The sequence below is a fragment of the Chiloscyllium plagiosum genome, unplaced genomic scaffold, assembly GCF_037043375.1.
Source record: "Chiloscyllium plagiosum isolate Xiang-an unplaced genomic scaffold, Cpla_swu_hap1 HiC_scaffold_18, whole genome shotgun sequence".
Lineage (NCBI taxonomy): Eukaryota > Metazoa > Chordata > Chondrichthyes > Orectolobiformes > Hemiscylliidae > Chiloscyllium > Chiloscyllium plagiosum.
Genome location: NW_028270156.1, coordinates 32709230 through 32735123, shown reverse-complemented (window position 1 = coordinate 32735123; position 25894 = coordinate 32709230). Strand labels below are relative to the sequence as shown.

General features: G+C 39.0%; 1 protein-coding gene across 4 annotated transcripts in view; it reads left to right on the top strand.

Annotated features, from left to right (window-relative positions):
* usp47 (ubiquitin specific peptidase 47) overlaps positions 1-25894 on the top strand; it is a 182994-nt gene that overhangs the window by 155498 nt on the left and 1602 nt on the right. For all 4 annotated transcript variants that reach the window (XM_043705674.2, XM_043705672.2, XM_043705673.2 and 1 more), the window contains 7 exons: positions 7132-7307; positions 10566-10646; positions 14055-14170; positions 18416-18534; positions 22465-22595; positions 25227-25274; positions 25759-25889. In XM_043705674.2, coding sequence (XP_043561609.1) covers positions 7132-7307; positions 10566-10646; positions 14055-14170; positions 18416-18534; positions 22465-22595; positions 25227-25274; positions 25759-25889 — 802 coding nt within the window. The remainder of the gene's footprint in view (positions 1-7131; positions 7308-10565; positions 10647-14054; positions 14171-18415; positions 18535-22464; positions 22596-25226; positions 25275-25758; positions 25890-25894) is intronic.

The following is a 25894-nucleotide window of genomic DNA, read 5'->3' as shown; positions in this document are numbered from 1 at the left end:
AGTCATTAAGTGGCACAAAGGAAAAGCGTTATGGTGATTTAACATCAATATTCTCAGGTACTGAGCATTCTGTGTAGGAGTTTCTCAAGGTAGTGTTCTCAGCCCAACCATCTTCAGCTGTTTCATCAATGATCTCCCCTCCATCATCTGGTCAGAACTGAGAATGTTTGCTGATGATTGTATGATATTCTCAGATACTGAAGCAGTCCATGCCCAAATGCAGCATGACCTGGACAGTACTCAATCGCTGTTCCTTCAATGTTGTTGGGTCAAAATCATGGAACTCCCAAATAGCATTGTGGATGTACCTACATCAAGTGGACTGCAGTGGTTCAAAAAGACAGCTCGCCATCATCACCAGGGATGAGTTATAAATGCTGGTGCAGTCTGTGACACCCCCATTCTGTGAATGAATTTTAAAAAGCTTTGATTATATTTTATCCCTCCTGTGTACTCTCATCCAATAAAGGAAAGCATTCCATGTGTTTTCTTTACCATCTTATTGACCTGCGTTAACGCCTTCAAGGACTTATGGGACATGCACTCCAAAATCTATCACTTTCTCTACCCCTTTCAAAATCCTCTTAATTTGGTATTGCTTAGCTTATTTGCCTTTCCCAAATGCATAGCCTCACTTCACTAGATTCAATTCTTCTTACCATTCCTATGGCCACTATTCGAGTCAAAGCTACAAAAAGTGAAATCTTGGTCGGAATTTATTTTTGGAGGGGGTGGGGTGTGGAATGGGAGGTTCTCATTTTGTTGATTTGGTTTGAGGTTACCCACCCAGTGAATGTAAGAAAACTGGGGGCTTATCTGGGATTGATTTGGTCTGAATTTGCTTCCAACATGATGTTTCTACCTCATGGAGCAATGCTTGCATTATCTCCAGTGACAAAACAAAGCAGATGTGAACCCAATTGATATTTATTTCAGCTAAGAGTTATGTGCAAACATTACGTTCTTTAAACACGTCAGTGTCTCAGCTGACATTAAGCTGCAACATTAATACAACATGGTTCCAGTTGCATGTCAACCTTCAAGAGGTCTGAGGCAAGGAGGAATGTGAAATCTTTATCTTCTCAGGCCACATGCTATGATGTAGCAATGATTATGTAATCATGTTTCTTAAATGCATATTGACTATGAAACATAGCACCATTCCCTTTTCCAAAGACAAAATTTCATCCCAAACGGATATACCTGGTTGTACGCAGGCATGTGTTGTCAGTTTGATAATGATACAAACAAGTTGAGCAGAGTTTACAAGACTAAACATTTATCTCTTTCTCATTCTGAGTTCTATTGCTTTTTCAATTTGAGAATTAATGGGATATGTTACCATATGTTTCAAAATCTAAACTTTTTAATGAGTAAATAACGTTTATTTTCACCCTGTATTTTACCTTTATTTCTTTGGCTGAATAAACTATTTTATTGCTTACAACCAAACCTGCGAAACTGCTTGCTTACATTTCCAAGAGAGACTACCTGGTCATAACCAAAACAATGTTTGACAGCTCATTCTGATCTGGTGATTATATACATGAGAGAAGAATGCATTATTCTCTGCTTCAATTTGACAACTTTCTGCTTTTGTAACTCAACATCATCTCACAAACATTATTGTCTTGAGTGTTCTCTCTCACACTTTTTGCATGTTTTTTGTGTCATAGAGTCATAGAAATGTACAGCACGGAAACAGACCCTTTTGTTCAACTTGTCCATGCCGCCCAGATATCCCAACCCAATCTAGTCCCACTTGCCAGCACCCAGCCCATATTCCTCCAAACGCTTCCTATTCATATACCCATCCAGACGCCTTTTAACTCTTGCAATTGTACTAGCTTCCACCACTTCCTCTGGCAGCTCATTCAATACACGTACCAACCTTTGCATGAAAAAGTTGCCCTTTAGGTCTCTTTTCTATCTTTCCCCTCTCACCTCTAGTTTTGGACACCCCCACCCCAGGGAAGGGACTTTGTCTATTTATCCTATCCATGCCCCTCCATGATTTTATAATATAAGGTCACCTCTCAGCCTCCGACACTCCAGAGAAAACAGTTGGTTAAGAAAAAGGAAGCATCTGTCAGGTACAGACAAGGTAGATCGAATGAATCCTTAGAGTATAAAGGCAGTAGAAGTATACTTGAGAGAATCTGGAGGGCAAAAAGGGGACATGAGATCGCTTTGGTAAATAGAATTAAGGAGAATCCAAGGGGTTTTTACAAATACATTAAGGACAAAAGGGTAACTAGGGAGAGAAGGGCTCATGCCCGAAACGTTGATTCTCCTGCTCCTTGGATGCTGCCTGACCTGCTGCGCTTTTCAAGCAACACTTTTTCAGCTCTGATCTCCAGCATCTGCAGTCCTCACTTTCTCCTAGAGAATAGGGCCCCATAAAGATCAACAAGATGACCTTTGTATTGAGCCACAGGAGATGGGGGGAGATACGAAATGAGTATTTTGCATCAGTGTTTACTGTGGAAAAGGACATGTAGGGAAATAGATAGTGACATCTTGAAAAATGTCCATATTACAGAGGAGGAAGTGCTGGATGTCTTGAAATGTATAAAAGTGGATAACTCCCTAGCACCTGATCAGGTTTACCCTAGAGCTCTGTGAGAAGTTAGGGAAGTGATTGCTGGGTCCCTTGCTGAGATATTTGTATCATCGATAGTGACAGGAGGGGTTCCGGAAGACTGGAGATTGGCTAACGTGGTCCAATATTTAAGGAAATTGGTAAGGACAAGCCAGGAAACCATATACCAGTGAGCCTGATGTCAGTGGTTGGCAAGTTGTTGGAGGGAATCCTGAGAGACAGGGTGTACATACATGTATTTGGAAAGGTAAGGACTGATTAGGGATAGTCAACATGGCTTTGTGCCTAGGAAATCATGTCTCACAAACTTGATTGAGTTTTTTGAATAAGTAACAAAGAGGATTGATGAGGGCAGAGCTGTAGATGTGATCTATATGGACTTCAGTAAGGCATTCGACAAGGTTCCCCATGGGAGATTAGTTAGCAAGGTTAGATATTATCAGATACAGGGAGAACTAGCCATTTGGATACAGAACTGGCTCAAAGGTAGAAGACAGACGGTGGTGGTGGAGGGTTGTTTTTCAGACTGGAGTGCCATAAGGTATGGGCTAGCTTCTATTCCTTTTGCCGTATGGCACTATGATTAGCAATAAATGGCACTATGATTAGCAATAATTTTGAGACATCTGGGCTATTTGTATATTTTAGAAATATCTGTGATATTATAATCCCAGCTGATGTTACTGTTAAAGTAGATTTGAGACAGCCCAGGGAATCCATTGTGGACTCAGACCTGTAAAACCTCTCTCTTGGTTCATCCCGGAGATCGTACTCTTTGGAAGTCTGGAATAAAAACCTCTTACAGACCGTTTAGTTTAATTTTAGTCATCCCCTTTATTCACTAATAGCATCACTGTTACAACATAACACTGATACCTATAAGCTAAACTAACTAGGTTCTAATAACCTAGGGGAGTAGGGTACCAGCTCTTCAAGTGCCCCAGCAGGCTACTCCGATGTACTGATACAAAGTGGCTTCCTTTATACAAAAGTTTACAAAAACATTGCATGTTCTTAATTAGACAGATTACAGTGAAAGACAACCTTTCTTCCTTACGAATTATTAATTGACAGATCTGTGCGCGCTTGACTGTTCACTCCTACAGGCCTTGAGCTATCCATCTGGTGGGAAAAACAAATCCAGCTGAGTTAGGCATCTGGTGGCGAGATAAGTTCCAATAAAGAACTACCACTCTAAATTAAGTGGGAGATGTCATAAAGTAACCTTGCACAGCTCGCAGGTATGATATCATTGTTTTACGAAATGGCTTATTAGCAAGGAGAGCAAACTTTTGACCATAAAATGGCTTCCCAACAGATTGTGTCAGAATCTCTTTAATGTTAGGTTTTGAATAAATTTTAGCTGGGAGCAGATTCCTGCTTTTATCTTAAGCACACAGTCATTCTGTACTTGAGGCTGAAATGTTATTGCAAAATTGTATTTAAAATGATTAATTAGTCTTGATTTAAACATGCCTTCTTTTCAAGTTTGTGATTTAAATTCAAATAAGACATAAGATCTGATTAGTAAGCATTGACAGTGGGGCAGTCTGTAAGGTCTTTAAAAACAAGTAAGTTAAAGCTTTATCAATATTTCCTTCTACAGAGTTTGCATTTCATAACCAGTAATGGCTACTCAAAATCATCAAAAAGTCTCAATGCAATTAAATTCAATCCATAACAGATAAGCACTAAGAGTTAATTTTCTACTGGATTCAACAGCTTCAGCATTAAAATGGTCTCTCTCTCTAGTGTCCTTCTGAACTTTCAAGTCAAGGTTTTGTAACAGCAAAAATTTCTTTTCTCTCTGTGACTGCCCCCTTGCAAGGAGTAATAAGAATCCACTATAATTGGCAGCATCTAACCGTTAATTACAAAGTTTTTGATAGTACCAAGTTTTGTTTCAGGGTCAAAATCAAACATTGTCATTAATTTCACAAGGGAACGGCTGTGAATGTTATCACTTGGTGTCCTGTTCACATAGATTCACCGATGCTAAGGCAAATGTTCTTAATAGTCTTACAGCATTCTGTTATCACTTGGTGAGCCCAGGTTGTCCCTATCTTTTGCATTCTGAGCCTTCCTGCCTATCTATTTTCTAGTACAGTAGATGTGTTCTATAATTCAGCAGTTACATTTTAGTCTAAATGTTTAAAGACAAGTTTTAAGGCTATAGGCTTTCTCATTACTACTGGACAGATCAGATCAGATCAGAGGCTGAAATCTGGCTTAAAAATCATTTTGTTTTGGTTATGACAAGGTAGTCCTGGAAATGTAAGGAAGAAGTTTTGCAGGTTTGGTTTTAACAATAAAGCAATTTGTTAAGCCAAAGAAATAAAATAGAGAGACAAAAAGCATTTACTCATAACAAAAATTAGATTTTTGAAACTCATGGTAACATACCCCATTAATTCTGGAATTGAAAAAGCTATAGAACTCATAGAACTAGAAAGAGATAAATTAACAAGAGAAGAAAGATAGAAAAGAGAAATTTAAAATGAGGCATGAACTCTGATTGAGCAAAGGTGAGTATTGACTGAAGAATCTTTAATTTGGGTATGTTGAAGAATTTTCTCTTTGTTTTTACAAATTCTTTGAGTATGGGCATTGCTGCCTAGATCAATATTTATTGCTTATCCCTAAATGCCCTTGAGAATGCCTCTGCTGCAGTCCTTGTGGTGTAGGGTTAGTATCTTAATTTAGTGAGAATGGAGATGTACTTCATGTCACTCTTAAAAGAAATCACCATTAATTTAAATTGTCATAGAACAGTGGACTACGCTGCTGTGTAGGTACTTTAGTAGGAAAGGCTTCAAAGGTAGGGTTAATATTTTCTTGGGTGTTAATAAATACTGGTCAATGTGACATGGCAACCCTTGACCAGTAAACAAAGCCCAACAGAAGGGAGGAAAGAGAAAACCAGATCCTGTGGGGTTGCGGACGTTACAGCAGAGGAAATGAACAAAAAAAACCTACTGCTGTAAAATGTAAGGAAGTACTGCAACAGTGTCCTGCCATCAAACTCCTGGTATATTGAGAAGTGGAATTCTTTCCTGTTTGACCTAAAGAACAGAATATTGTGGAACTGTGCAGCTATGTAAGGCCATATATGCTGAAGGGCATGCTTATCTAAGATATATTTATTGTGGACCATTTTAAGTGAAATTTTCATGATCATATATATTCCAGTTGATCTGGTCAAAAAATTGATTCCTGACCTTTGGCCAAAAATCCAAATTCTTTCTTTTTACCACTTGCTTACTAGTGAAGTCAAACTCGCCCTATTGCAAAATATTCATTGACAGAATCAAAGGCAGCTTGTTTATCCCCTTTTTTTCCTCCACATGTCAATGCATTCAGTGAAGTTTGCCACCTCAATGGTATGTGCTGCATTCCCACCTTCTAATATTTGACAAAATTGCATCAAATGTGCAGCAGCTCGAGAAGCCAGGATAGTGGGAAAGACTGTTAGTGATTGGAGGAAGCTTTCCATGCTGAAGCAAATATGGCTAACTGAGGAAAGCCCTAGGATGTGGCCACAGTAGGAAAATGAAGCTGCAAAACACATCAGTAATAATTGCCAGAATAGAATCTCCACTTCTTGCAGGTCTATCTGAAGCTTTGGCCCAAAGCAAGCAAGAACAAAAATGTATAACAGATTTCGAAGCCATCCTATGTTATGTATTAGATTTATGGAGAGGAGCGACAGAAGGCCAACATATTGCATAATTTAAATAAAATTTCAGTCATAAAAATATTACTGGTTACTTTTGGGTGGATTTGGCAAGAATTGTCTCTGACCTAAGAATGTGAGGCTGGATTTCAGCCCCTCGCAAATATTACTTGTGTAAAAGTCAACCCTCTATTTTTCTGGCTAAATGTTGAGTGTTAGAAATGTGATTTTCACCAGTAAATATAATATAATATGATTTGTCTGTTAGCTCTCAATTTGATTTAATTTGAATTCAGGGTTTAAATAAAAACTACAGTAAGTGCAATCTTTGGCAATTTCTTCTTTAGGTTTATTTGGTTATTTTGCTCTGTTTTCCCATCACAGAGATTGCAAGCAAATAGACTATTTACCCTGTCACCTAATAAGGTTACAGGTGATCTTTTGTACTCTCAATGCCAAATTAGCAACTTATAGAACAAAATGTTTTTACTCTGAAGGTTGCTGAAATGGCACTCAAACAAAATCTGTGTTAATATTTTTGTTAAACTGTTTTCCTGATGCTTGCTAATGCACATCTGCACATTTATTTATCTTGATGCTAATCACAAGGGGACCGAGTAATGCAAATTAGCAGTCTTGAGTCGGGTTAAAAAGTGTCTTTAGTGATAAGAGGTCTCTTGTAGTACTAGTAGTTATGTAGCAGTGTGCTGTTCCCCTGGGATTCTTGTAACTCATGCCTTGAATGATTTTAGCAATCTCTATTTAACTGTAAATGTTTGGAAGTGATTTGATCAAATGAGTTAAAATGAAATTGGGGAATCTGTAACAGGTTTTTATGTTAACTTTGTTCTTACAGGTTTGTTGGTGTTTGTTGATAAACGCATCACACTGGCGGCCTTCAAGCAGCAGTTAGAGCCATTTATTGGAGTTCCATCATCCCAGTTTAAAGTCTTCCGGGTCTATGCTAACAATCAGGAGTTCGAGAGTGTACGATTAAATGAGACTCTTTCCTCATTCTCTGATGACAACAAGGTGAGACATGCACATTAAATATGTGTTAAATCTGTTCATTAAATGGGATTCAGTGAATCAGGAACTCTTCACAGTGACTAACGAGAAGTGTGTTTATTTACAAGCAAAATGCTTGAGAATGTTAACACTGCAATAAAATGGCAGAAATTGTAAGCATCTGTGTAAAGAGAAATGAATTATTACTTCAGGCTGATGACCATTCAGGAAAATAGGGGCTTCAGAAGTTTTCTTTAAATCAAAAAGGTTAAAATCTCTGACATCTAATGTACAGATTAATTGAGAAGATGATCAGTTAGTGTTGCTGTTTACTGAGACCCCAGTTTCTCTATGTGATTAGCAGATAAATAGTTAAGGGTAATGGGTGGTGATGCAGCAGGTTTATAAGTTTTAATAGTTTTGAAAAATCAATAACTCATCTCTTCTGAGACATTATCCCAATTGACGTTGCAACCTATTCCCCCCTCGCAACCGAAACAAGTCCTCAGCTCCTGATCGTCTGCACATTGCATGAACCCTCACCCACAACTTTGACAGTGGCTTGGAGGAGAACCTGCAGATTTAGGTGTTCCCATGTATCTATTGTCCTTATCCTTTTAAAGGTAGTGGTCATGGGTTTGGAAGGTGCTGTCTGTAAAGCCTTGGTGAATTTCTGCATTGCATCCTGTAGCAATTCACCAATGCTTCATAGAGCCTAACATCACAGAGATTGACAGCATGCATAAAATCATATTGAACTGTTGTGGCTGTCCTAGATCCTTTGAAAAAGTATTTATTCTCTGGAATATCCTGCATATAAATCTGTCTACCCCTCGGATTTTAAGATGCTCCTTGAAACCCATCTTTTGGGTCAAGCTTTTGGTCAGCTGCACTAAATTTGCCTTGTTTGGTAAGTTTTGGTTTGTTTCTTGGAAGCACCTCGGGATGATTAATGAAGTTCTTGTTATAGTTCCAGTGCCCTGCTTTTTCTCTAATATTGTATGTTCCTTATGATGTATCCACCTAACTCACTTTTTTAAAAACAATTATCTGAAAGCTCACTTCCCAGTACTTTTTCAGGTAGTGTTCCTTAGCTCGGCACCTGAGTGAACAAATTCATTTTGTGCTTTTTCCAATGACTTGACACCTTCTTGAGGATAATTAGGAATGGGCAGTCAATGCTGGCCTCGCCTGCGATATCCACATCCCATGAATGATTTTTTAAAATATCATGACCCAATTCCAAGTGATGATTTTTTTTTTTCCCATTTACAATATTGAAGTCTCTTATCTTGAAATGTTTTATTAGCTACGTCTTGTCCTCTTTTTAGTGTTTCTTCTGTTCGGTGCATTCAAAGTTCAAATCTTAACCCAGCTTTTACAGATGCAGCAGATGCCTGTAAGTAGGTTACTAACATGCCTCTTTCCCCAAGTTTGTAAATAATGTGTAGAACAGGGATTTGTTATATTTTTCATTCATGGGGTGTGGCTATATTTATTGCCCAGCACTAGTTCCTGTTGAGAAGGTCGTGGTGAATTGCTGTATTCTATTTGATGTAGGTAACCTGACAATGCTGCTACAGAGGGAGTTCAGGGATTTTGATGCAGCCGTGCTGAAGGAATAGCAATGCATTCCAAGTCAGGATGGTGTGTGCCATAGAGGAAAAATTGAAGATGGTGGTATTTCATGTTTCTAGTGCTACAGTTGATGTTCAGTGGGTCTGTCTAGTTTCATTCCAGTTTGAGGCAGTGGTATTATACAACATTATAGTTGCATGTCGGCCAGACCAGATAAAGTCAAAAGGTTTCCTTCCCTAAATGTCATTTGTGAACCACGTGGCCTTTTGTGACAATTGACAGTGATTTTATGGTCATCATTCAATTTTTAATTTTGGATCTTGCTTTTGAATTCAAACTGAATTGACCCTCAAGTTCTCGAGGCCAGTGTTTTGAATCTGAGTTTCTGGAACATTACCTGGACTATAGTCTTAACAACATTGCCACAATGACATTGTTTCCCATAACCTTCTCCTCAGTGTGACATCACTCGTCTGATCAGAAGATGATAGAACAAAATTCAAATGCCGTCAAGAGGATAATATTTCCTGTCGAGAAAACATGTCATGTCGCTTGTTTTGAATGCACTTGTTGCTTAACTGTTTAGCACTTTAATAGAATGCAGATACTGGTTGTTCAAATAAATGCATGAAGTGTACAGATTTCATCCTGCTTCCATCTTAAAATGTGCCTAATATTACTAAAGTTTTGATACTATAACTGAGCTATATTAAACTGACTTATGAATCCAGTACTATATTGTTTTAGTAAAGAATATTCTTAGTGGAAACCACTTCTGTATCACAGGTAGTGGTGCCTTTGCAGTATGCTTCCTACCTCAAAAAGGCTAAAAGTCAGTGACCTGTAGTCCAATCAGGAACCCTCTATCAAACTTTCTGCACTGAAACCTCAGACACTAGGGGAATTCCAGAAAGCACCAGCTTGTCAATAATGACTAAAATCATATTTCTCCTTTATGTCGCTATTTCAAAGTTTTTTCAAAAGATTAGCAAATATCTTAAAGGAGTTCAGACACTTCTCATGCCTTCTCATGCCCTTGTAACCCTGCCGCACAGGTTAGTCTTACTCAGGAAAATATGCAAACCTCCAACGATCCAGTCTTGCTCAGTAATAGTTTGCATTTATTGAGTCCATTTAATGCAGTAAAAGCTCTTCACAAGTGTGGAAATTTGGCACTGAATGACATCGACATCAGGGCAGGCAACTAAAAGCTTGATCATTGAAGTTTTTCAGGAGAGGTTTAAGGAGGGAATTCTAGAGTTTAGAACTCTGACAACTGAAAGCGTGTCTGAGATTTCAATACAATTTTTGTAAGAAATCAAGTAACAGATGGAATGTGAGCCAATATAGTTAAGTGGTGATGATGGACATACCAGCAGCAAAATTTTCAACTGAGGCAGCAGAGTTACCCACCATCTATACCTTGACATTATGCAATTGAATGTTTATTGAGATAAAATTATGAATTATTTCACTTTTCACCTTTTCCTAGAGGCTAAGGTGGCAGGTCTCCACATGTTCGTGTGCAAAAAGGTGCTGTTTGTAGTTACGTATGTTCCGTACTGAGGCTAGGAGAAACAAGGCCACTCCTCACTTGTTGCACTATTCATAGGAAACCAGTTACCAGTCGAGCATGAACACAACTGTATAAACAAGAGTATAGCTGTGTCAAGTTGAAATTAATATTTGAAAATATATCCATAGGTGACTATTCGACTTGGAAGAGCTCTACGGAAAGGAGAATATCGTGTGAAAGTGTACCAATTACTAGTGAATGATCCCGAGGTAATATTGATTAGTTTGACTCAACTACATTCAATGAGTAATAGGTTTGCATTTAGTCTTTAATCTGTGAAAGCACTAGGATTCCTGGTTCAGCTTCTATGTTTCAGTCACTGCAATAGGCTTGAATCATAAGATCAGAAATAGGAGCAGACCATTTGGTACCTCGAGTTTGCTCCATCATTCAGGAAGATCAGACTTGATCTTCTGCAGCAGTTTCGCTTTCCTGCTTCCTTTCAATAGCCTCAACCTTCCGTCTGAGTTGAGAGTGCTTCCCACTGTGCCATGATGGACAGCTTATGTCAATTAGGTATAGATGAGGTAATTTTCCGTTCTCTCAAAAAACACTGTTCTTACTGCTTATGCAAGTCGTTATAATTACCTTGGCAACTGATCATGTCAGGATTAAATGTTAGATAAGGCTAATAAAGAAATGTGATTTCTGCCTTGTCATGTATTTGTGGCCATTATTCAAAATCTTATGTCCCTCAAACTATATCTTAAGGTGTTTAGAATTCAAGCAAAATTTAACTTTGTGTATAAAATCACAGTTCAACAAGTATGCAAAAGTTACTTAGTTAATTTTGGTTTTAGAATTCCTGCTTGGGCAGAGAATTGGCTGAAGTAACTCCATAAGTAAATATGTAAAGAATTTGCCTGTGGAAATTTTCACAACTTTGCTTTTTCAGTGCCATTTGGTAACTAAACATCAAAATATCATTCCATTGTCACACGGTATTTAATACCGTAAGGGGCTGATAATAGCTGGACACTGTCAAGCAACTTCCACAAATTAAAACTTTTCAGAACTAGAGAGTTGCTGGTGAACACTGTCTGCTACAGCTTTGTCAGAGGCATCCCCAAAAGTTAACTTATCAATGGATCAAAAGCAGACATGGTTGGGGAGTAATTGTGTAGATACCAAGGGACAGGGTGCCCTCCTTCCATTCCGTAAATCCTTCTGTTCAACCAAGGAAGAAGAATCCACCCCCTTCCAAATACCTTGTGCTGTACTTCAAGTTAGTTTACAGTATAACCTTTGTGACATATGAACAGCAGCCCAGTTAAGGAGTTTGCCACTAGACTAGTAAAATATGATTTTAAATCCCATCTGTAAATCTAAATCATAGATTATAGAATAATCATTGAACAGTACTGCACAGGAACCGGCCCTTTGATCCACCATGTCTGTACAACTGTGATGCCATTGTAAATTAATTCCATCCGTCTGCACGTGGTCGTATCCCTCTGTTCCCTGCGTGTTCATGAAGCCTGTCTAAATACTACTTAAACATTGTGATCGTATCTGCTCCTACAACTTCACCTGGTGTGTTACAGACACCTACCACCCTCTGTGTAAAAAAACAACTTGCCTGGCACATCTGTTTTAAACTTTCCCCTTTTCAGCTTAAACCAATACCCTTAGTATTTGAAATTTAAACCCTGGGAAAAAGACTCCAATTATCCAATCCTCTCATAATTTGATACACTTCAATCAGGTCGCCCCTCAGCCTCCGATGCTGTAGCAAAAACAATCTAAGTTTGTCTAACTTCTCTTGATAGCTTACACACTCCAAATCAGGCAAGATCCTGGTTAATAAAAATAGAAATTCCTGGAAAATCTCAGCAGGTCTGGCAGCATCTATGGAGAGAAATCGAGTTAACACGTCCATTGACCCTTTTTTAGAACTGATGATAGTGAGGAAAAGGTTGTTTATAGAGTCATAGAGATGCACAGCATGGAAACAGACCCTTCGGTCCAACTTGTCCATGCCAACCAGATATCCCAACCCAATCTATCCCACCTGCCAGCACCCAGTCCATATCCCTCCAAACCCTTCCTATTCATATACCCATCCAGACGCCTCTTAAATGTTGCAATTGTACCAGCCTCCACCACATCTGTTGGCAGCTCATTCCATACACATACCACCCTCTGCATGAAAATGTTGTCCCTTAGGTCTCTTTTATATCTTTCCCCTCTCACCCTAAACCTATGCCTTCTAGTTCTGGACTCCCCGACCTCAGGGAAAAGACTTTGTCTATTTATCCTATCCATGCCCCTCATAATTTTGTAAACCTCTATAAGGTCACCCCTCAGCCTCCGACACTCCAGGGAAAACAGCCCCAGCCTGTTCAGCCTTTTCTTGTAGCTCAAATCCTCCAACCCTGGCAACATCCTTGTAAATCTTTCTGAACCCTTTCAAGTTTCACAACATCTATCCGATAGGAAGGAGACCAGAATTGCACGCAATATTCCAACAGTGGCCTAACCAATGTCCTATACAGCCACAATATAACCTCCCAACTCCTGTACTCAATACTCTGACCAATAAAGGAAAGCATACCAAACGCCACCTTCACTATCCTATCTACCTGCGACTCCACTTTCAAGGAGCTATGAACCTGCACTCCAAGGTCTCCTTGTTCAGCAACACTCCCTAGGACCTTACCATTAAGTGTATAAGTTCTGCTTAGATTTGCTTTCCCAAAATGCAGCACCTCGCAATTATCTGAATTAAACTCCATCTCCCACCTCTCAGCCCATTGGCCCATCTGGTCAAGATTCTGTTGTAATCTGAGGTAACCCTCTTTGCTGTCCACTACACCTCCAATTTTGGTGTCATCTGCAAACTTACTAACTGTACCTCTTATGCTCACTTCCAAATCATTTATGTAAATGACAAAAAGTAGAGGACCCAGCACCGATCCTTGTGGCACTCCACTGGTCACAGGCCTCTAGTCTGAAAAACAACCCTCCATCACCACCACCCTCTGTCTTTTACCTTTGAGCCAGTTCCGTATCCAAATGGCTAGTTCTCCCTGTATTCCATGAGATCTAACCTTGCTAATCAGTCTCCCATGGGAAACCTTGTCGAATGCCTTACTGAAGTCCATGTAGATCACATCTACTGCTCTGCCCTCATCAATCTTCTTTGTTATTACTACAAAAAACTCGATCAAGTTTGTGAGACATGATTTCCCATGCACAAAGCCATGTTGACTATCCCTAATCAGTCCTTGCCTTTCCAAATACATGTACATCCTGTCCCTCAGGATTCTTCATGCAGAAGATAGGATGATGGTAGAGGATAAGGGCTGAATGATAGGTGGACATAGAACACAGAGAGAGAGCAGAACAGTTGGATAGGCAAAGGAGTGGGTAACGGTCAGCCTAGGAGAATGAATACATGTTAATGGAAACTATTAGTGGCTAACAATGGGTAGAGTATAGCGACAAATTCAATTGTATTTGGTGACCTTGAAAAAAATTTTGTAATAACCTGAAATATTTAATCAGGAAAAAACTGAGATTTGTATATTTTTGGGCTTCAATAAAATTCCAATGCCAGAATTATGTTTGAATAAAAGACTTCTAATCATTATATTCTATGTGCTCTTGTATTGCAGCCCTGTAAATTTCTGCTCGATGCTGTGTTTGCGAAAGGAATGACGGTGCGCCAATCAAAGGAGGAACTCCTTCCTCAGCTGAGAGAACAGTGTGGGTTAGATCTTTGTATTGACAGGTACGAATTACCATTGATCTACGTTGTAATAATCTGCAGGAGCCAGATGCCTATTAGCATTTGTTCGTAGAGTAACTAACACCTGGTCAGAGGAGATGACAACATGAGTGAAAGCCATTTGATCCATTTTGTCTTTTTCAGCATATGTATCATATTCTTTTGGTCTTCTGGGTTTACATATAGTCTTGAACTATCTGAATTCTATAGTAAAACTCTATAGATACTAGCAGAGGTAAGATTTCTATCTAATCTAGCAAAGAAAATGAAGTAGGCATGAAAGATTTCAAATCCCTTTTGTCATTTCTGGTTGGGTGTGGAGATATGTACAACTGACTAGATTGATAATGATAAATGATCCAGAAGAGAAATTCATTAAATAGTAATTTAAATATAACTAACCTGAATTTCAAATGTTATCACTGAACGATTGTGAGCACAATAAAACAATTCCTTAAAGGACTGTCCCTTATTTTGTTAAAATAGTAGTTGGAATTATTGTGGAAGAACACAAGTTGAATCAGTGTTGGCCTTAAAATTAACAGTTTGCCCATGTCATCCTGCACCAATAAGAGCATCTTTGCTTACTGTTGCCAAATTTTGTATCAGTCGCTAACATTTCATAGATTGAAAGGAAATTTTCATTACTTGTTGGGTAACTTGATGGGCCTGCTGGCAGAAATCAGGAATATATTTGCTCTTCTATAAATAAAAATTAGCTTTATTGTATATTTCCTCTGCCTTTCAAATTCCATTTTTCTTTTACATCATGTGCAGATTTGATTCATCTTTAACAGAGGAACAATCTTCATTGTGTGGGAAACGTCACCTGAGACACACTTTCTTTAAGCTCTATCAGTCTCTCTTGTATTTAACTGCATTGAATCTCTGCCACAGGGTTGAAGAAAGATGAGCTGGAGTCTTTCAATTCTGTGACCACAGATTTTGCAAGTGTTTGTCTTCCACGCTCAGCATTATATTTCTAGAATTTCTTTTTGTTTTCACATTACACAAGATGCCTTTTGTGAATGCAAACATCAGTAAATACTTTTAAAAATAAAATTATTCTTTCACAAGTTGCAAATGTCACTGACTAGGATAACATTTATTGCCCATCCTCAGTTGGCCCTTGAAAAAATGATTTCACTGCTTTGAAACGTTACAGTCCATGTGGTGTTGGTGCATTTTCATTGCTAATAAGGCAGAAGTTCCAGGAATTTCTTCCAATGAAAGTGAAGGAGTAGCAATATAGTTCCAAGTTGGCATGATGTTTGACTTTGAGGGGAACCTGCAAGAGATGATATTTCCATGCATCTGCTGCCGTCATCTTTCTCTGTGATTACGAGTGATGCAGAAAATTGGGTAATCATTGGTGAATGTCCCACTTCTGACATTATGATGGAAGAAGGTCATTGACTCAGCTGAAGCTGGTTGGGTCTAGAACACTACTTTGAGAGATGTTCTGGAATTGAGTTGATTGCCCTCCAACAGCTATGTTCCTTCATGTTTGGTCCAAGGAAGTATTTGTTTCCATTTTATCTTACCTTCTCTTGCACCATTTCTCCTGAAGAGGTATGATGCAGCTTGGTCAAACAATTGCCACTTTGATAGCAGGCTCCTTCACTCATTAATGTCTACTGCTATGCTTAAATGGAATTTTGAGTTTCTTAACATTTTCTTTCACCTCCCCTGGAATTCTGGTATGTGAGAATTGAGAATACTGATCTGTTGGGAGCAGAAAGTGCAAAGTGATTCATTTTGGAAGGTCAAATTTGACTGTAGATTACAAGGTTAAATGCAGCATTCTTGACAGTGTGGAGGAACAGAGGGATCTTGCAATCCATGTCCATAGATCCCTCAAAGTTGCCAGTCAAGTTGATAGGGTTGTTAAAAAGGCATATGGTGTATTGGCTTCCATTAGCAGGGGGATTGAGTTTGAGCCACGAGGTTATGCTGCAGCTCTATAAGGCCCCTCTGGTTTGACCATGCTTGAAATATTGTTTGGTTCTGGTCGGCTGTGATAGGAAGGATGTGAAAGCTTCAGAGGGGGTGCAGAGGAGATTTACCAGGATGCTGCCTGGACTGGAGGGCATGCCTTATGAAGAAAGGTTGGAGGAGTTACAGCTTTTCTTATTGGAGTGACAAAGGATGAGCGGTGACTTGATAGACGTGTACAAGATGATGAGAGGAGGCATATATGAGTGGATAGCCAGAGACTTTTTCCCATGGTGGAAATAGCTATCACGAAGGGGCATAATTTTAAGGTGCTTGGAGGAAGGTTATGGGGAGATGTCAGAAGTAATTCTTTACACAGTGTGATGGGTGCGTGGAATGCATTGCCAGGAGTGGTGGTAGAGTCAGATACATTCAGGACATTTCATCAACTCTTGGATAGGCACATGGATGATAGTAAAGTTAAGGGTATGTAGGTTAGTTTGATCTAAGAGTAGGATAAAATGTCAGCACGAAATTGAGGGCAGAAGGGCCTGGCCTGTCCTATGTTCTATGATACGTATTGGCCATTGAAATGGTGTATGTCTTATTGAAATGGGTTCTGCAGGAGATTTGTCTGAATTCGTGTGGAGATGACTTCAAGAAGAAGGGTAAGGTTTGTTTGACAGTCCTCCCATTGAATCTGTAGAATGCAGCAGAGGCTTTGCTGAAGGAATTTCCCTACCAGTTTTATACACACTTGTTGCATAGTTAATTTCTCTTTCCTCTACCCCTGCTCTCCTCACCAACTTGATATGTCAATTAATACTCCACAATTGTAAAGGAACTGTTAGGTCTGATCTTAGATCTTCAACAAATTGACAAGGCTGTATAATGCATGTTTTGCACAGTTTATGATGGAGCCTTGGGTAGTGTTGTCAAACAGAGACCTAGAGGTTTAGTTCTTTGAAAGTTGTGTCGCATGCTTGCTTTCATTACTCGGACGTTTGAATTTAGGAGTTGGGACGTCATGTTCAGGTTGTCACGACTCGGGTGAGGCCACTTTACAAGTACTGTGTGTGGTTCTGGTCACTGCTTTACGAAGGAGATTAGTAAATAGGAGGGGGGTTCAGAAAAGGTTTACTAGAATGTTGATGGGACTGGAGGGTTTGAGTTATAAGGAGAGGCTGGATTAGCTGGGACTTCTTTCATTGGAGCATAGGAGGTTGAAGGTGACCTTGTAAAATCATGAGGACCATAGATAAGATGAATAGCAAAGGTATTTTCTCTAAGGTTGGAGAGTTCAAAACTAGAGGGCATATTTTTAAAGTGAGAGGAAAAGATTTAAAAAGGATCCGAGGGGCAACCTTTTCAGTCAGAGCACTGCATATATGGAATGAACCGCCACAGAAAGTGGTAGATGAAGTACAGTTACAGCATTTATAAGACATTTGGACAGGTACATAAACAGGAAGGGTTTAGAGGGATATGGGGCAAACGCAGGGAAGTGAGACTAGTTTAGTTGGGAAACTTGGTCAGCATGGACAAGTAGGATTGAAAGGTCTGTTTCCATGCTGTATGACTCTGATTCTAACCAGTGCAGAGTTTTCTACTGATTTCCATTTACCTCAATTTTACTTGGGCTCCTTAATGCCATTCTTGCTCACATGCAGCTTTGATTAGTTTCATTCCCACAGTGAATCAGTGTTGTCATGTGTCTGTGACCTGGGAAGGAAAATCGGGCAGCCAATTTCCGTAAGCAGAAGTGTAATAAGTGATCAGATAAACTGTTTATAGTGATGTTGATTGAGCAACAAATATTAGCCCATGCTGCGGGGGATATTGTTTCTACTCCTCTTTAAAATGGTGCCCTGGAGTCTTTTAAACCCCACAAAAGATGATAGGGCCTTGATTTATTGAAAGGTGACACTTTTGACAGTACAGCACACTCAGTTTTGGACTAAAAATGTCAGCTTAGGTTATATACTTCAGTTTCAGGATTGATTCAAACCTGAAAGTATTAGCCATTGAAACTTGACTGACATAATTACAGAGATTATTGCAAGCAACCTTACGATGATTTGAATAAATTATATGGGAACAAAGTGGTTCTCTTTTTTTTGTTAAATATTATATGCCTCTAAGTTGTTAATAACTAATGCAAAATTCATTGAAAAACACTGAGCTAGTCAGACCAAGCTGTTCATTTTCAGGCTGCCTTCGTAATACTACATTGTCAATACATTAACGCAATATAACTTGACTTTAAAAATAAAAAGCTTCCCTTCGCTGATAATCTCTATTGTGTTTTAATAGGTTTAGACTGAGGAAGAAAACCTGGAAAAATCCTGGGACAATTTTTTTGGACTATCATATCTATGAGGAAGATATCAACATATCCACTAACTGGGAGGTTTTCCTTGAGGCACTTAATGGTAATGCTGCTTCAACAAGAATTTTTATATAAAACAGTATTATTGTTTTTTTAAAAAAAATCCCCAGGTGCTTCATAGAAACATTAATGAACAAAATTTAACACTGCGCCACTTAATGAGAAATTAGATCATAGGATCACAGAAGTAGCTCTTAAAGAATTTTGTAATTAAGTAGAGAGGTGGAAGAATTTCAGGAAGAAATTTTAGAGCTTATTCTTTCAACAACTGAAAGCACTGCACTGATGGCAGCACAATGTAAATCGGGGTGCATAAAAATTGGAGGAGTGCAAATATTTCAATTGGATGTATGGTTGAAAGAGCTTACAAAGGTGGGGAGTATTGAGGCAGTAGAGAGATTTGATACGTGTTAGAACTTAAAGTCAGGTTTGTGGCATCTGGAAGTCAGTGAGGAAGGCTTTAGACATAAGCACGAGATGATAATGGACATGATTCGAAGATGCCGGTGTTGGACTGGGGTGTACAAAGTTAAAAATCACACAATACAATCACCTGATGAAGGAGCGTCGCTCCGAAAGCTAGTGTGCTTCCAATTAAACCTGTTGGACTATAACCTGGTGTTGTGTGATTTTTAACTATGATAATGGAGTAATTGATGCACGTTAGGATGGAAGCAGCAGAACTTTGGTGCAAGTGATAAATGGGAAACTGCCAGGAAAGCATTGGAATAGTTGTCTTGAAGTGACTGAGGCATGGTTTAGGGTTTCAGTCGCAGGTGAGTTGAGGCAAAAGTGGGCAATGTTACTGATGTGGGCACAGACAATCCTGGTGCTAGAGAGGATATAGGGAGCTCAGTTCATGATCATGTAACATGCCATATTACAGAAAGCCAGGTCCAACCTCAGTCCGTGGAGAGAACTGTAGTTAGTAGATCGAAAACCATTTATATGGGGTACAGAAGTCAATAGATTTGGTCCTCCTAATATTTTGATCATTTCCTAAAATAATTTGAAACAACGATGAAACATGACAATAAGACTTTGTTGGTTAGATAATCAGTAAACGTTTTGTCTACCTTTCAGAATCTACTGCATTAACCCTAGTATCTTGGGAAAATTATGGGTACCATAAGCTGGAGGAGGTTACGAAGATGAAGAGTAGTAAACTTTTGTTGGGATTTAAATATCAGAATAGGAATTCTTCAACTTCAGGCTTTGAGGGACCTGACCTCCTCAGGTTGACATGAACAGGGGTGTTGGTGATCAGGGTTACCTTGCAAAGAAATTTGTAATTAGAATTAGAATCCCTACAGTGTAGAAACAGGCCCTTTGGCCCAACAAGTCCACAGTGACCCTTTTGAAGAGTAACCCACCCAGACACATTCCCCTACTCTATATTTGTCCCCGACTAATGCACCTAACCTTCACATCCCAGAACACTATGGGCAATTTAGAATGGCCAATTCACCTAACCTGCACATCTTTGGATTGTGTGAGGAAACCAGAGCACCCGGAGGTAACTCATGCAGACAGGGAGAATGTGCAAACTCCACGCAGACAGTCGCCTGAGGCTAGAATTGAACCCAGGTCCCTGGTGTTGTGAGGCAGCAATGCTAACCACTGAGCCATTGTGCTGCTCTATTTCTGCAGGCCATTGGCCTATTTAATTTTATGGGCAGTTATAATTAATGTTCTGCATTTTTAGACACTTAGTTTTGTCTGTGCTTCACATCTGGTCTGGGTTTGAATTACTTTGGTTTTTAATTTCATCTCTCTGTGTTGACATTGCAAATGTTGCTTGTTTTGCTTGTCGCTGTGCTCAAACCTCAGTGTAACCTTCAGGTGAAGAAGTAATTGATAGCATCTGTGCATTACATAATGGGATCTTTTTAATCTCAATTCATTTTGGAGATGCGTATGTTTACTGCCTTTTATATTCCACCCAAGTTAGCTGTGAATCACCTTGAACTGCTGTAGTCATTATGGTGAAGATGCTCCTGAAGTATCGTTAGGGAGATACTTCATGTAAGGGTGATGAGAGCCATCATATGCCCAATTGAGTCTACTTCCTTGTTCAGTATGATCATGTGGGCAGAACAGTGGCTCAGTGGTTAGCACTGCTGCCTCACTGTGCCAGGGACCTGGGTTCGATTCCAGCCTCAGGCGACTGTGTGTGTGAAGTTTGCATATTCTCCCATGTCTGTGAGGGTTTCCTCCCACTGTCCAAAATGTGAGAAACAAAGCTCACTCACTTCAATAATTTCAGTCCGAGACAAGATCAGAAGCAATCAGTATGTTTATTATACGCTTGCAAGCGTGGTGCCTGAAGGCACCCAGAGTTTAGCAAGTACATATCTTATATAGGAGTCACTACTCCCAACCCGGTGCCCATTACTATTGTTTATCTCTTGTCTTATCCGGTCTTGTGCATAACAAAGTACAAGTTTTACTCGGCCATTTCACCACATCCTGCTGTGGCCCATTGTTAGGTATATCCTTCTTCACGATTATCTACTTCCTCCACCTGTGCCATTTCCTCCCTTTCCCCAACCATATTGATCCCTATGACCTTTTAATTGGGGTTTGTTTTTGTGTTTTTGCAAAAGTGGGAAACAGATGCTTATAACTACTGCTTGTACAAGCATATCTGGCTTAATCTACATCCTCACAGCACCTTATCTATTTGTCTATCATTGTTTGCAGGCACGTTTCATTCTTGTATGCACATTTTAGCTAATACAAAAACAATTATACATTTCCTCCACATAGTTTTCATTCTTGTTGACTCAGCTCTTGGTTGAAACAATTATACACTGGTGTGAGTGCATTTACCTTGCATAAATAATTATGATTGCAGAAGTAACACTACTTTACCTATATCCCACAAAAAGATATGCAGGTTAGGTGAATTAACCATGCTAAAATGCCCATAGTGTTCAGGGATGTGTAGGTTAGGTGCATTAGTCAGGGGAAATGTAGAGCAATAGGGTAGGGGAAATGGGTCTGGGTGGGCTACTCTTTGGAGAGTTGGTGTGGGCTTGTTGGGCCAGGTAACCTGTTTCCACGCTGTAGGGCTTCTATGATTCTATGATATGATTGATCTTGTTAGTCTCAATTCCATACATGCCATGTGAAATGTGATTCCCGGGGAGGTCTTTCCCAAACTTTGATATATGCAGTGAATGTGATCCATAACTGTGCATCCGTGTCTGCGTGGGTTTCCTCTGGGTGCTCCGTTTTCCTCCCACAATCCAAAGATGTGCAGGTTAGGTAAATTGGCTATATTAAATTGCACATAGTGTTCAGGGATGTGTAGGTTAGGTGTATTAGTCTCGGGTAAATCTAGGGGAATGGGTCTGGGTGGGTTACTCTTCGGAGGGTCGGTATGGACTTGGGCCAAAGGGACTGTTTCCACACTGTAGGGATTCTATATAACCTAGTGAATGAATTGTAAATATTTTCAGTGTGAAGAAATTTCTGCTAATTTCAGTCCAAAATGCTTTGACTACTTACTAATATTTGATTTTTTTGACTTGGATAATTTTTTATCTGACTTGGGGAAAAGAAAGTTGTTCTGTCTCTCATTGACTCTTGGGGAAGTGGAAGTAGGTTGCCTTCTTAAAACACTGCTATGCTTGTACAAATAGTGCTCAGATAGTGGTGGTAGGGAGGGAATTTTTTATTTTTGATAGGGTGAAGGAATGGTGCTGTATAACTTGGCCAGGATAAATAATCTATAGGCTTGGAGGTGCCTATGTTTCTACTAATTTGCTTTTTGTATCTTCCTCAGTGAATTGTCGGGCTGGAAGATGATGTATTAAACTTGGAGAGTAGCGACATTGTTTCTCTTAGAATATAATACACTCACAGTGATCCAATGGTGAATAAGAGTGCAGTGGAAAGAAGATGCACTGAAGAGTGATAAACAAGTGCTGTTGGAAATTCTGTTATGTTCTTTTGGTCTAACCCTCAGAGCCTGAGAAGATGAAGTCCCTGTCACAGTTGGCAGTTTTGACCAGACGGTGGAGGCCGTCCTGCATGAAGCTGGACCCCTTTCAAGAAATTGTCTTGGAGAGCAGTAGTGTTGAGGAGCTGAAAGAGAAGGTTTGTCACTTAACAAAAGAAATCTGATGAGATGTTTCATTAGACACTCAGATATTTTCCAACTGCAGAGCTCCTTTGATAATGAGCCAAATCTTGTTTGAAGAATAGCAGTTAATGATGCATGCTGTTTTTAATTTGTAGGTTGATCAGTGTGTTTAGATGGTCAAGCGATATGCCACATGTTGCAAATCCTCAGAGCTAACTGGCTGATTTACACCACTCCTCTATTAAGTTTACACAAATGGAACTTGCTCAATTATCAATTTAAATCCCCATTAAACATGCTGCAGAAAATTAGTGCTTCTGATTAACAGTGCAAGTAACATTTTAATTCCATGATGTTCTTGTTAAAGCAATGCTAATTATCCTCTGGCCTACAAAGATAATTTAACTGATCAATCTCATTTCCATCAGATAGTTAATAGAGATTTAAAAGATTTTACAACTTGTTTTACTTCCCCCTTTGTCTCTTTTTAGTCTGTCAATCTAATTGTTTTTTTTCCTCCTCTTACTACTTTTTCTTGATCTGATTTGACCCTAATTAATCCTGTCATTCCTGTTTCTTTCTCACTCCTTTATTCTCATTGGCTAAAGATTGTCCCTCACCAAGCTTCATTTTCAGTTCATGTTCCTACCAAATTATGCCATATATTGTTTCATTCTTACATTGTGCAAATTGCTGAATGAAGTATACAATGAATGAAGTTTACCTTTAAGGTAAGCCTAATGTCCTTTTATAGGAAAGGAAACTTTCATCCTTAGGGATGGCAAAAACTGGCTGAGACAGCAACACCCTCATCCCATAAATAAATATTTAATAAATTAATTGGTGCAGAAGGTTATAAATCTTGGTTATGACAATCAGAACTTGATATTGGAGTAGGGATAAATGTAACAACTCCCTCTAACATAGCAAAACAATATCAAAGCTCATAGATACTTTTGCTTTCATACATGAAGGCAAGTCCATTGAATCTCTACATTTGTCCTGAGTTTATTTCAACAATATTTTTATAAGTGACAAAATAAGGAGAGAAAAATAGAGGCCGTAGAGCTGCATTGAGCGTGGGTGTGGGATAAAGGACAGGGGAGTGGCCAATGTAATGACTGCATTTACAAAGTGGTCATTTTGATGGCTTTTAGCCATTTTAGCATCCATGGTAAGAAAGATTTTACAGATTAAAATTTGCTACATATGTCACCTTGTATGTCCAGATAAGGAAAACATAGTTAAGCTAACATGAATTTCAAAGGTGCTTGACAAATCTAGTACCATTACTTATGGTGATAATAGATATGGGCGATGAGGGAAATGGATTGGATATAGTTACATGAAAGTTAGGAAAGATCAAGGCTTAGGCAAATGAGTGCTAAGATTTCCATAAGTTTGCATAATTTAAACCTTCACTGACATTAAGACAATGTTTTGTCATTCTCCAAAAAGAAATGTGAAGACAAAGTAAAATTGCAATTCGAGGAAGTTATTGAACTACTCTTAAAAAGAAAATGATGACTATTTCAAAAAGTTAAAATTTTAAAATCGATTGCTATTTCTAAGAGCCAGCACAGACATGTTGAACCAAATGTAGAAAGTATAGGGAAATTGAATTAAGTGGGGTACTTAAGAGATCTGCATTGAGTGCACAGAGCTAGATGATTGACATCTGAGGTGCGTGTCACAAAGCCAGTCCCTTTTTTGTCTAAAAGCTGTTCCTTGGCTCAAGGATACTCTGTCCTTGATGTTTTTCAGGAGGGTAATAAACCAGGCCGGGCTCCAATCAGTCTGGTTTGGTACAGTGATTAAAGGGCATTGAGAGGCCTTTTTGTTTATATGTAAACAGATGAGACTTCAGGCCAAAGTGGTCATGTTTTAGAAGTGACCTTATAAAGAAAAGGGAGTGGTCAGCTCTCCAGCTGAGCTGAGCAGTTTAGTTCAGTCCAGAACTGGTTGGGAATTTAACGGTGAGCTGTGTGGAAACACACTCTTCTGCCCTTCTAACATCAACCGGTAAGCATGTGATCCTTTTTTGTGTTTTAAAGAGAGTTTGCTTATTGGGACTGTTGTACATATTCAGAACAACATACTGAAGTCTAGTTTGGATAGACTGAGTTCTGTAGGCATTCTTTATTCTGTTCTTAGTGTTTCATATTGTGAATAAATGTTTTGTCTGTTTTAAACCTGGTAGTCAACCTCGCTAACTTAATCTGGGTAATTTTCACTGTACGCTTACTGAAACAAATTGCAAAGATATGTTCTGGGCTGCCTACTAAAGAATGTTTTGAGTGGTCTGGCCTAGTCCATAACACGTGAAATTGAGAGATTCTGGAATTGATGTTCACTTTGAGCTGTCAATTATGGCCACTGCTGCTCCAAAGTAATCAGGCAAATTATAGGTCCAAATTACTAAAAGAGGAAAAAAAAGTTTCAGGTTGCAACTGTACCGTTTAACAACTATTGCTTTTCAAGTGATGATGACAACTGATACTGGTTTGGCATTTAAATATGATGCCCAGTTGGCAAAGATAATCACATTGAAAGTTGATCAGGCCAGTTGTGGGATAAATGTTTTGTAGTAATCATGCATATGGTAAGAACTTTTTGTCTGATCTTTTGTATTTTTTGTTTAACAGTTACATGCAATCAGTGAAATTCCCATTGATAGCATAGAATTTGCTAAGGTGAGTAGTTTAAAAAGAATGGCTCAAAGTAATCATTCAGTTTGTCTGAACACAATAAAAACAACATGACATTCTACAATTAAAAGTGTGGAAACAGGCATACAGCCAACAGGTCTTTGCTGGCTTGATCCTCTTTCCACTCTTCTCTCTCATTCTTACACTGTATCATATTTTAATGCACTAGTAGATCGATCTGTAATCTCTTGAGTTATTCCACTCTGCAAAGTCATACAAGAGGTGTTGACATGTTGCTTTTTTGTGGAAAAGTGAGACACAAATCTTTAGTAAATACTTCCCCTCCCTTTTCCCCTATTTTATGTCCCTCACTTCCCAAACCCTAGTCTTCTGCAATAGTATGCTTCTTCCAGAAATAGCACTTTTGTGATTCAGTGGTTTAATTTAATTACTTTTATTAGCATTAAGGGAGCTTAAATGCACATCACTGATCATTTATTAACAGCACTTCATATTATGTATTGTGCAGGGCCGGGGAACATTCCCATGTGATATTTCAGTACTGGAAATTCACCAGGACTTAGACTGGAATCCTAAAGTCTCAACTCTGAATGTTTGGCCACTTTATATCTGTGATGATGGAGCAGTCATCTTTTACAGGTAAA